Source organism: Heterocephalus glaber, unplaced genomic scaffold (assembly GCF_053883595.1).
Source record: "Heterocephalus glaber isolate CG9 unplaced genomic scaffold, H.glaber_assembly_v1.0 deba00001465, whole genome shotgun sequence".
Classification (NCBI taxonomy): Eukaryota; Metazoa; Chordata; class Mammalia; order Rodentia; family Bathyergidae; genus Heterocephalus; species Heterocephalus glaber.
In genome coordinates this window covers 18,627,969-18,641,436 of record NW_028258312.1, presented here as the reverse complement: position 1 = coordinate 18,641,436, position 13,468 = coordinate 18,627,969, and the positions used below count along the sequence as shown (strand labels likewise).

Genomic DNA, 13,468 nt, shown 5'->3' with positions numbered 1-13,468 from the left:
GTGTTTATCCTGTGTCTTCATTTTATACATAAAATATGTGCTAAGGCCATTATTAATGTTTGTTTCTCCCTCCTAGTTATAGATGTTTTCTTCCTAGTTACAAATGTCCATATTATTAACTCCAAATAATTCCTTAAGCAGCGAAACTGACTAACTTCCTTAATTCTAAGAGCAAGGGATTCTTGGCTTCAAAAAGAAGTCCTTAAATTATCATCGTGATGAGTAATATGCATCTCTTGCTTGTTCATTGGCCGTTGTTACATTTGTGGAAGCTCATTGTTTGCTGAGCTCCTGCCCTAGGCCCAACAAAACAGAGCAAACCAGAATGGTAAATGCCATGTACTCAAACTGAACTGTAAAACAGGCCAGTTAGTAAAGAAACAGGAGATTCACCGTAATCAGAAGGGGACAAGGAGGTCCCCTCTGTTGTAACCATTATAAGGAAAGTAACTTTGAACCCCCTACTCTGCTCTTTGTTCCCTGTTTCTGCATTTTTCACCTTCTTTCCCTTGTAAGTGCCCTCCTCAGCTCATCAGAAACCTTTTCTTGTTCATTAGGTCAGCTGGTGCCCAATTCTTTCCATACATATGTAAAAGAGTGTTTATGGATGTAAAGTGTTTATCATTATTTTCTCACTGGTAGTGATTGAGAAAAGTTGGTATTTCCATGGATATTTGCTCAAATGGACAGCTTAGATGAATGTAACTTTCAGGATTCCAAGCATAAATGCTAATATATAAAGACAGTTAGGACTGAGTGGAGATGGAGGAACATGACTTGTTTGTATAGGGAATTCTCACAGCTGGGAAATGGGTTGTGGGAATGGGACGATATAAGCATTATTATTTTTTTCCTCTGTATGTCAAAGGAGGTAAGGCATCAGACACAGGCAGATTTAGTTCCAAATCAGCTCACTAATGATAAAGGTTGACTGTTTCTGGCATCTAAGAGTGAATAGAAAAATAAAGTAAGGTAGCAGGATGATGGTAGCAAGGAAGATAATTGGAACATTCCTTACAGGAATATAAAACTTTTGGTATGTTATTTTACTATATACAATCATACTTTCCTTAATGATGGGAATAGATTCTAGGAAATATATCATTCAGCTAGTTCATCCTTATGCCAACATCATAGAGTGTATTTGCACACATTAAAGTGGCTGTGATATCACTGGGTGATATAATCATATGGGACCATCATAGTACAGGCCAGTGATGGCGAACCTTTTAGAGCTTTCAATGATAACAAACCGCTGGCTGCACACACACGCCATAGGTTCGCCACCACTGGTATAGGAAGCCCGTTGTTAACTGAAACACTATGTGACACCTGCCTATATACCATGCTTCATTTCACTACACTAAGATGAACTGAAAATAAAATAAATTCTAATATATTATCTGTCATAAGGATATTCTTAAAACTGTTTAGCCCCTAACTATTGTGACAGGTTCTTTTTTTTTTTGCAGATCTTTCCTCAGATCCAGATGAACTAACAAACATTGCTACAAAATTTCCAGAAATTACTTACTCTTTAGATCAGAAGCTTCGTTCCATTGTAAACTACCCTAAAGTTTCTGCTTCTGTCCATCAATACAATAAAGAGCAGTTTGTCATGTGGAAACAAAGTGTAGGTCAAAATTATTCAAATGTTATAGCAAACCTCAGGTGGCATCAGGACTGGTTGAAAGAACCAAAGAAGTATGAAGGTGCGATCGATTGGTGGCTTAAAACCCACACCACTCCAAAAACAGTATGAAGAAAAATAAGAAAATAATGTTCCAGAGCTACATCGAAATGTTAATACGCATTTTAAATTGAAGTTTGAGTACTAATTTTTAGTTACTTTTTCAGAACTACTGTATCATAAAATAAAATGCCAATGATTGTAGTATTACATATTTTTTAATGGTAAGACTTTATTCTTAGCAACTTCTAAATTTAATGGAAGTATCAGAAGAATGGAAACAAACACTATAATACAAAAGTTATGTTTCTCTAACTAATACAGAATATAAAATATTTTTAATATTTTTACTTATCAATAATAAAACAGCTATTTGATGGTATTTGATAGTTATTTGTATTTTATGGGACCATTTGAGTGTATTTGGTGAGAGTATTAGGGGTATTAAAGGTGACATACTCATCCCCAACCCCATAACAACTGGCTTAGCACTTCTAGGATGAAGAATGGGTGCCATTTGCTACTATTGATGTTTCGTTTGTTAAGCCCTGACAGCCAGAAGTGAATTTATTCCTAGTGTTTGTTGTTTTATCTGTTATTGTTAATACTATTTTAAGTGCATTTTTCTTCCATTTTTGTCTCCCTATTGTTTATATATGTATACATATACAGTGGACCCTTGACTTACGAACTTGATCTGTTCCCGAGGGCTGGTTGTAACTCAAGTTGGTTGTAAGTCTGTACAGCTGAGATCTAGATGTTTACCTGGGTACTTGCAATAGATAACAAGAGGCAGATGAATCTTCCATTAAACTAACCCAAGTTGTTTGTATGTCAGGCTGGTTGTAACTTGAGGGTCCACTGTATCATTTTTTTTTGGTACCAGGGATCGAACTCAGGTCCTTGTGCTTGCATAGCAGGCAGCAAAACCACTGAGCTAAATCCCTGCCCCCTAACTGTATCATTTTTTCTATATATTGTTGTGTGCTAAGCCACTTTATTGTTTATAATAGCCTTTCAATTGATACTTTATATTTTCCAAATAAAAGGCTCATCTGCAAATAATAATTTTACCTTTTTCAAACTGTCTTTAAAATTTTTTCCTCAGAAGCCATTCCATTTCCTTTATATTCTTCAGTGAATTTATATAAGCTTGTATTTGTGGTTGTTTACAAATTTCTGAAAAATAAATTCATACATATATATACATATACAATCACAAATATATTGAATGAATATATATATGAAGTGAAATTCAAAAGAAAAGATCTCAATACTACTTTAAGGTTAAAGTTAGTGCCTCCTAATTAAAAGTAAAGAACATAAAGTAGCTAGTGTGTAGTGTACATGCTACTTGTAGGGGAGAAAAAAGCAATAATAGAAATGTGGTTCTGAAAACATAGCATTCGTGCAGGCACAATGTTTTAAGCATATTAACCAGGATCATAAGTAGGTACAACTGAATTTTCAAGACAATATCTAATTCAAAATCGTATTGAACAACCATGAAAAAAGAGAAAAACTTGCAAAACCAAGACAGTTATTTCAGATCCTGAGAGAAACTGGCACTACATAGAAGCTGGACTGAGAACATTTTGAGCTTCACTTTTTATTACCGACACTGCTACCACCCTGTTCCAGTCTACCATAATCTCTTGACTGGAATTCTGCAGTAGATTCTAGGAGGTCTCCTTGACTCTGGTCTTGGCTTTCTTGAGTCTATTCTCAACAAACACAGCAGCCAGAAAGATCCTGTTTAAATATATGAGTTTGCATCACTGGACACTGAAACCCCCACTAGTTTCCTATCTCACTTCTGGAAAAGCCACAGTCATTACAATGGCCCACAGAGTCCTAAACACTTTTCACTCTCAGGCCACATTTCCTGTGTACTTGCACCTGGTTCACTCTGCTCCGGCCACACAGCCTTCCTGCCCTTTCCTCGGCTCCCCAGACATGCAGCCACCTCAGTATCTTTGTACCTGTTAACTCTTGCTGCCTGGAATCCAGCTTTTCCCTGGGATTTCGACATGACTCATTTGTTAGCACCCACGGGTCACTGCTCAAATGTCACCTTTTCACAAGTGTTTCCATGCTTTATTTTCTTCTGTGTAGGTTGTTACCATCCAACTTAGTTTTACATATTTATACTCTCTCTTACCCTGTGCCAACCCAGTGAAGAAAAGCTGCACACGGGCTGGGGATTTAGCTCAGTGGTTCCACCGCCTGCAAGTGCAAGGTTCCAAGTTCGATCCCCGCTTCCCCTCCCCCAAAAAGCTGCACACATGCATGGATTTATGTCCTTTTTGTTCCTTAAACTAACTCAAGTCCCTGACACATGGTGGAAGCTTGGTAAATACTGTACTTGAATTAATGTACTGAGAATTATAACAATCCAAATAGCATACTGAGCTATACTGACACAGTAAGGCCATGGACAGACAGGAAGTAAAGGGGAGTTCCTTTCTCAGTAAAGCAAAGCCTTCTAAAACAGTAAATTCTAGTAAAAGTCTGTGTGAAAAAGCCACTTTTGTCTTTTTCTATGAAAAGGGCTAAATAGTAAATATTTTAAGCTTTATATGCCATATGGCCTTTTTCACAACTACTCAGTTCTGCAATTGTAGCGTGAAAACAAAGAACTGTAAACAAATGAGAGTGTGTGTGCTCTAATAAAATTTTGCTTACAAAAGTACCAGATTTGAATTGTAGACCATAGTTTCCTGAATGCTGGTCTAAAGTAACAGTTCATGGGGCCGGGGATTTAGCTCAGTGGTTCTGGTGCCTGCCTCGAAAGCGCAAGGTCCAGAGTTTGATCCCCGGTACCAAAAAAAACCAAACCCTTAAAGTAACAGTTCATGACTTTGCTGTAAATTGGAAGCATCACAGGATGATTAAAAATATTAACACCTCACTTCTACCTCAAGTACTGGGATGTGTAAAAGCTTCTGATCTATAGCACACTTTGGGAACCACTGGTCTGGAATATTGCTGTTGAAACTATGACCAGAAGCATCCTCTCAACCATTCAATTAGGAACCTTACCTGTTTTTATTCATCGACGGGGAAAAATATATTGTATTCTTTCTAATCAAACCCAGAAGATATTAGTGAAAACTGTAAGAACTGATAAAACATTAAATTACTATACAAAAATCAATACTTATTTGTAAGAATAATAACCAGGTAAAATGGAAAACAGGGAAGGTATGCTCATATACATACTATAAAATATTTTCAATTTTAGAAAGAGATACAAACCTAGAGTTTTAAAAATTGTAAGGGTGTACTGAAGTATATAAATAAGGTATGAACATGATGTAGTAGACTAGAAGAAATAAAAATAGGTAGAAAGGAGAAAAGAAAACTGTAATTTTAAAATTATACTTTTAAAAAAATTACAGCTTCCAGGACACAAAAATTACTCAGGGTTACAATGCCTTTTTCCCCTCCAGGAAACTTACTGTGAAAAAGAGACAATCCTAAGAGTCTTATAGACACAAGAAGCCTGTAAACTGGGTCTTGGGCCCATGCTTTTCACCTGTAAATGGCTCTTCTGCTCATGGTCTCAGCCTCAAGGACACAGGTCAGCATATCTCAACCTCAGATACTTGACAGACAGTAGAAGTGCACGCCCTAGCTCACCCATCTTGGACATACTTCAAGCCTCGTTAGAATACCTAGCTCTAGGCCACAATGCATCTCATTCCGAACATCTTAATTCTCCCTCTTCATGTGTACTTTTTTTCTGCTAAATATTTTCTGGGCCTCCTATTGACACATCCTGGAAATTATTTTTCTGTGACTCAGGGAACTTAAGCTGTGGGTGGAGTAAGCTGATGTTCCCCATCTCCTCTTTGGGGAAACCTACTTGGACCTCATCAATTACAACCTTTCATTGTTGTTTATTTGTTGACTCTACCCTCTGTTGGCATCACTTGATTGGTCTCCCTCTCTCTCTCTCCAAACCTCGACAGTAGGATGTTCCTAGGTCCCTAGAAAATGAATGCTTACATATAACAATACTCAAGATGCAAGGTGCTTGTTCCCCCTAACTATAAGTGGAAAGAGGTGTCAGAGGGTGCACCTCAGGACACACAGCCGCCTTCATAAGAACCCTCTCAAGTCAACATGCCCCAAGACTTAAACTTGCTCAGCAGGAGGATACAAGGACTGTATCCAATGTCTGGAGCAAACTTATCATGTACCTGCTGTGGGAAACTAATTCTGAGACACAGCAGGAGGGAACTGGCCTCAGAGTGATCCCTGAGGAAGCCACCTCTTCAGTCTTATGCACCATTAGGTCCTCAGCACTTTAGACCAAAACAGATCTTCTAAGCTTTTTAATTCTCTTTCTCTCCCACCCCCGACCTCTTTCACTCCCAAACACCAACGGCGTAAGTGTGCTCCACCTAATGCCATGGCCCCCCTTCTGGGGTGGCAAGGGGAGCTCCCTGCACTGTGCAGGCTCAAGTGGAAATTAGGATGTAGGTGACAAGATTCTTGGGACCCGGGAGTCTCCATGCTCTAACTGACACGGAGCCCACTGGTGTCTCTGTCTCTGTCTGTCTCTCTTTCTCTCTCTCCTCCCTAAAATTCACCCCCCTTCTTTGTCTTTCCTCCTCTCCAACACTGAGGTTTCCATCCATTTAAGGAAGGCTTATATCTTGTAACTTTGTGGTGTTAATTAGAGGGGAGAGTTGGGAGCAAGGGGGATGAACAAGAACACTGAAGAAGGCCAAAGAAAAGGTTGCCCAAGTTTTCTCTCTAGGCTCCAGCGAGCAATTACTGCTCTCTGCCTGGGTGAGGGAAGAGGAATACAGGTCCTACATGATCCACCTGCATATTGATGCTAAAGGGAAGGGAGAGTGAATCATGCCACATTGCTGTGTTGCTCTTAATATCCAAACCCAGCTGGTTACCCCCCATTCCTACCTAGCCAGCAACACCATGGGGTGGGGGTGAGAGGGAACATATTCACACACTGTGCCAGGGAGGGCCTGCACTGAGGTCCAAAGCATGCACAGAGTCGTGCCCAAGGGATGCATGCCCCAGTGGTGACTCAGAGAACCTACAGGTTTGTCTGCCGCCAATACCCAGCATGCCAGCAGCTGGGACAGCAGCACAGCTACCGTGATTCTTCCTGGGTCCTAGTCCTGCCTGCTCTGTCACTGCAGGTACCCACAACACTCCTCTGGGGACTTGGTGGACCGTGTTTTTGTTTTAAGCCAATTTGCTCATTTATTTCTTGTGATAATCAGAGTCTCATGTATATCTCCATATCTAATCCAGCATGTACTCTGTAGTTACTAAACCCTGCTTGAGATCTTTATATAAGTTGTAGGTTCTGAGATATAAATGTCTTGGAGATGACTTTTTTAGTAAAACTCAATCCCGTAAAACTCAATTTTTTCTAATTTCTTAGTTTACTGTGAAAGATGCAAACAAGTTTTCATACTTTCAGAAGCTCCAGGAATGCCTAGAAACAAATTTCTGAGTAATTGGCAGGGATGCTTGGATTCTAATCACGATAGGAAAGTAAAACAAGCCTATTGCCTGAACTCGGGAAAATTGGGGCTGATTAGTGCTATCAGACTCAGAAAAGTACCAGTACCTATTAAGATCTCAGCAATAACTATTAAGAGTATGGACACCTCATCTGGTCCTGAGTGGAAGATCTAAAGGGATCTTATCTTTTCTTCTTTTCTCTTTATCTCTTTTCAAAAGTACACTAGGCAGATATTTTCTTTTAGATCCTAGGGTTTCAATTTCTGCCTTGCTTGAGTCCCCTGGGCCCCTTTTTAGTAAGGTCTGTGTTGTGACTGGTGTTGCCGGTATATCCCCCTGACCAAATACTTTACAGAGCCAGTAACCTGCAGTTTGGGGGAATTAATTTTTACTCAAGCCTTCCTAGTTTTCCCAGAATGTCCTACTCCTTTTTGGGGAAGAAATTTTTGCCAACCTTGGAGCAACTTTTTATCTGACATCAGAAGGATCACCTCCTTTCTTGGGACCATTGATATCAAACCCAATAGACATAGTCTGGGAAACTAAAACCTCAGAAAAGGCAGAGCAGGCCCAGGCTGTTATCATTTCTTTAAAAGATCCAATATGTACTGTCATAAAAAACATTATCCATTAAGCGAGAAGTCTGCCAGGGACTTTAGCCTGCCATTTCTATATTCCTCACATGTGGCCTTTTATTTGTCAGGCTCTATGCAACACTCCCATCCTTCTGTTGCTAAAACCAAATGGAAATATTGGCTAGTCCAAGATTTATGGGCTGTTAATGAAGCTGTAATCCCACTACAACCTATACTTCCTAACTAATATAACATTTTAACCCAAAATGCCAAATGCAACTACATGGTTTACTGTCTTGGATCTTAAAGCTGCTTCCTCCTGGATTCAATTACATTGTAACTCATAATATCTGTTTCCTTTTGAATGGCCTGCTCTTGATAATATGGAAATGCTCTAATATACTTGAACAGTACTACCTCAAAGGTTCAGGGACAGCTTCCACTTATACTTGAAAATGGCTTTGCAAAAGTTTTAAGGCCTCTAACTTTTAAAAAATGGAGCTGCACTCCAATATATATATGACCTTATTTGTACACCTACAAAACTGGTCTCTGATAAGAATTACTACTACAGTTTTAAACATTTTAAGGGGGAAGAGGAGGTGAACCTTCCAGGCCACTGTACCACTGCCCCCAGCCAAGGAGGTAACCCACGTGGGTGCCAGCAGCACACAGCACCACCTCCACCCCAGCACTGAAATGAGAAGACACTTAAACAAGTATCAAAACTAGACTCCCAAATCACCTAAAGCAACCCGAAAGGGAAACGAGATGGAACACTCTGATACTCAACCACCTGGTCTCCCTCAACTGGCAATAAAAGAGGATCTAGAAAAAATGAAATCAGAAATAATTTCTCAGATAACAGCAGAGATTGTGCCCATAGTGAAAGACATGATTAATAAATCTAGAGAGGACACAAATAAAATATAGAGGAGCTGAGGAACATGATGGAATCCCAACATAGGAAACAAATGGAATCCATAAAACAGATGCAAACAGATTTCCAGGAGATTAAAAACTTCATTGAGTGTTTACCCAGCAGAATGAGCCAATGTGAGGATAGAATTTCAGGTATAGAAGATACAATTGCAATTAGTTACCAGGAAAAGAAAAATATCTTTAAAATACTAAGGGACCACGAGAAATCAATCCAGCAGCTGCTAGATGATACAAAGAAGAGTAACATAAGACTGATCAGAGTCAATGAAGAAACAGGAGAGAGTGCAGATGTCATAAAAAAAACTGTTCACAGAAGTGATGGCAGAAAACTTCCCAAGCAAAAGAAAAGAAATCGGTATACAAATAAGTGAGGCATATCGGACTCCAACTAGCCTTGATCAAAAAAAAATCTACACATAGACATATAATTGTTAAGATTCCAGAAACCCAACAGAAGAACAAAATTCTACAAGCAGTTAGAGAAAAGAAACAAATCACACACAAAGGAAAGCCCATCAGAATCACAGCAGACTTCTCAATCCAAACCCTCAAGGCAAGAAGAGATTGGAGTGATGTATTTCAAGCCCTAATGGAAAACAACCTCCAACCCAGACTGATGTACCCTGCAAAACTGTCTTTCAAAATTGATGGAGAAATAAGAAACTTTCATGACAAAGAGCACCTGAGGAACTTCATGAATACAAAACCAGCACTCCCAAAAATTTTAGACAATATCTTAGGAAAAGACAACGAGGATCACAACCCCAGGAAGCGCAGTAGAATGAATCCATCAAGCACGACAAGAAATTAAACATAAAGGGGGAGAATCCAACAAAAAGAAAAAGTCATGACAATGATAAGTCAATATGTCAGTTATAACCATCAATGTTAATGGCCTCAATTCACCAATCAAAAGAAATAGACTGGCAGAATGGGTCAAGAAACAATATCCAACAATATGCTGCATACAAGAAACACACTTAATTCAAAAAGAAACTCATAGACTGAAAGTTAAAGGGTGGAAAACAATACTCTATGCAACAGGAACCCCCCAAAAAGCAGGAGTAGCTATTCTCTTTGTGGATCAAGTGGATTTCAAACCAACACTGATTAAGAGAGACAAAGAAGGACACTACATCCTTGTAAAGGGAACAATCCAAGAGGAAGAGATGACAATCATAAATATCTATGCACCAAACACCAGTGCACCCAACTATATAAAACAAATACTAATGGACATGAAAAATCAAATAAGCACTAATACAATGGGAGTGGGGGGCCTCAATACCCCACTGTCACAAATAGATAGATCAACTAGACAAAAAATAAGCAACAAAATACTACAGCTCAATCAAACTCTTAAACAAATGAACTTAACAGATGTTTATAGTGTTCCACCCCACAAAATCAGAATACACATTCTTTTCAGCTACACATGGGTCGCTCTCCAAAATAGACCACATACTTGCTCATAGAACATGTTTAAGTAAGTGCAAAGGAACTGAAGTTATCTCCTGTATATTATCAGACTATAGTGTGATAAAATTGGAGATCAATAGCAAAAGACATGGCAAGAATTTCATAAACACATGGAAATTGAAAAACACACTTCTGAACAACCAATGGGTCACAGAGGAAATTAAAGAAGCAATCAGACAATTCCTTCAATTAAATGACAAGGACAATACAACATATTGGAATCTATGGGACACAATGAAAGCAGTCTTAGAGGTAAATTCATAGCAGTGAATACTCATATTAGGAAAACAGAGCAAGCCCAATTAAACAATGTGATGATGAACCTCAAGCTTCTAGAAAAAGAAGAGCAAGACAAACCCAAAGCTCATACCAGGGAGGAAATTATAAAGATCAGAGCAGAAATCAATGCAATGGAGACTAAGAGAATGATACAAAAAATCAATGAAGCCAAGAGTTGGTTCCTTAAAAGAATAAACAAAATTGATAAGCCCTTAGCCAGTCTTATCAGAAAAAGGAAAGAAAAGACCCAAATCTATGCAATTAGGAATGAAAAGGATGAAATTACAAAGGACCCAGCAGAAATCCAGACAACTATCAATACCTACTTCAAGAATCTACATGCCAATTGGGCCAGGGATTTAGCTCAGTGGTTCCAGCACCTACCTCAAAAGTGCAAGGTCCCAAGTTCAATCCTCGGCACCAAAAAACAAAAACAAAAACAAAAAAAACCCCTATATGCCAATGAGATGGAAAACACAGAAGAAATGGACAGATTCCTAGATACGTATGAATTACCAAAGTTGAATGAAGAAGACCTAAAAAGTCTAAACAACCCAATATCAATCAATGAAATTGAAAATGTAATTAAAAACTTATCAACTAAGAAAAGCCTGGGTCCTGGTGGATTCACTGCTGAATTCTACAAGACATTTAGGAGGAACTACTGTCAGTACTGTTTAAACTCTTCAATGAAATTGAAAGGAAAGCAATACTCCCAAATTCATTCCTGGAAGCAAGCATCACCTTGATCCCCAAAGCAAAGAAAGACCCAACCAAAAAAGAGAGCTATAGGCCAATCTCAGTAATGAACATAGATGCAAAAACCCTTAATAAGATACTGGCAAATAGAATGCAAAAGATCATCAAGAAGATATACACCCTGACCAAGTGGGATTCATCCCAGGGATGCAGAGATGGTTCAACATATGCAAATTAATAAATGTAATACACTATATCAATGAAGCCAAGGACAAATACCATATGATCATCTTAATAGATGAAGAAAAAGCATTTGACAAAATCCAACATACATTTATGATAAAAACCCTACAAAAAATTGGAATAGATGGTCTCTACCTCAAACTGATAAAAGCCATCTGTGAAAAACCAACAGCCAATATCCTACTAAATGGTCAAAAACTGAAATCCTTCACACTAAAATCAGGACCAAGACAAGGATGTCCACTATCACCACTCTTGTTCAATATAGTTTTGGAAACATTAGCCATGGTAATTAGACAAGAGAAAGAAATAAAAGGAATAAAGATAGGAAATGAAGAAGTCAAATTGTCATTATTTGCAGATGAGATGATATTCTGTATAGAAGACCCCAAGAACTCCACCAAAAGTCTTCTAGACGTAATAACCAAATTCAGTAAAGTAGCTGGACACAAGGTCAACACACAAAAATCAATAGCTTTCCTCTACATGAACAACAGACTCACTGAGAGAAATAGGGTAAACAATTCCTTTCACAATACCATGCCAAAAACTGAAATGCCTAGGAATCAACCTAACGAAAGAAATCAAAGACTTCTTCTCTGAAAACTATAGCACTCTGAAAAGAGAGATTGAAGACTATATCAGAAAATGGAAAGACATCCCTTGCTCCTAGGTAGGAAGAATCAACATAGTGAAAATGGTCGTAATTCCAAAACTGCTATATAGATTCAATGCAATCCCAATTGAAATCCCAGCAGCATACTTCACAGACCCTGAGAAAACAATCCAAAAATTCATTTGGAACAAGAAGAGACCTAGAAGAGCAAAAGCAATTCTAGGCAACAGAGACATGGAAGGGGGTATCACAACCCCCAAGCTGAAACTATACTACAAAGCTACTGTGATTAAAAAAAAAAAACAGCGTGGTACTGGGCAAAGAAACAGACCTGAAGACCAGTGGAACAGATTAGAAGATGCAGATACAACTCCAGACACAGTCAGCCATTGCATCTTTGACAAAGGAGCCAAACACCCTCCCTAGAGGAAAGATAGCCTCTTTATTAAATGGTGCTGGAAAAATTGGGTTTCAACTTGCCAAAGATTAAAACTAGACCTATATCTCTCACCATGCACTAAACTAAAATCGAAATGGACTAAAGATCTAAATATTAAAACAGAAATACTGAACCACCTGGAACAGAGTTTAGGTAGAACTCTTGAAGACATTGGTGTAGGAAAAGATTTTAAGAACAAAACCTCAGCTGCTGGTGAATGAGCACAAACAATCAACAAGTTGGATCTCTTCTTATTGAAAAGCTTCTGCACAGCAAGAGAAACCACCCACAGTGTGAAGACACCACCCACAAAGTGGGAAAACATTTTCACCTGCTGTTCCTCAGACAAAGGTCTACTATCTCGAATCTATAAAGAATTTTTAAAAATCAGACCTCCCAAATTTAAAAACCCAATTCAAAAAATGGGCATCTGAAATGAACAGACATTTCTCACACAAAGAAGTAGAAAGAGCAAATAAACATATGAAAAAATGTTCAACATCACAGGTCATTCAAGAGATGCAAATGAAGACAGCGCTGAGATTCCATCTCACCCCAGAAAGAATGGCTGCTATCAAGAAATCAAACCAATATCAAATGCTGGTGGGGCTGTGGGGAAAGAGGAACACTGCTCCACTGCTGGTGGGAGTGTAGACTGGTGCAAGCACTGTGGAAATCAGTATGGAGATACCTCAAAGAACTAGGACTGGAAGTCCTGCTTGACCTAGCTATTCCCCTGCTGGGGATCTTCCCCAAAGAATTCAAAGAATCATACCACAGTGATATATGTGCACCCATGTTCATAGCAGCACAGTTTGTGATAGCTAAAACTTGGAAGCAGCCCAATTGTCCATCAGCTGGAGACTGGGTAAGACAATGTGCTTTTTTTAAATTTTTACAACTTTATTATTTGTTTATATTCACTGTAGAAAAATGCATAGATGCAGAAATATGCAAAGAAAATAAAAAATTATCCAGTATCCCTTCCTTAAATACAGTAA

At 38.6% G+C, this 13,468-nt stretch overlaps 1 protein-coding gene across 1 annotated transcript in view; it reads left to right on the top strand.

Annotated features, from left to right (window-relative positions):
- The window catches only part of Arsk (arylsulfatase family member K), a 30,907-nt gene extending 28,149 nt beyond the window's left edge, over nt 1-2,758 (top strand). The window contains exon 8 of the mRNA XM_004841695.3: nt 1,473-2,758. Coding sequence (XP_004841752.1) covers nt 1,473-1,762 — 290 coding nt within the window. The 3' untranslated portion in view covers nt 1,763-2,758. The remainder of the gene's footprint in view (nt 1-1,472) is intronic.
- The last annotated feature ends 10,710 nt before the right edge of the window (nt 2,759-13,468 follow it).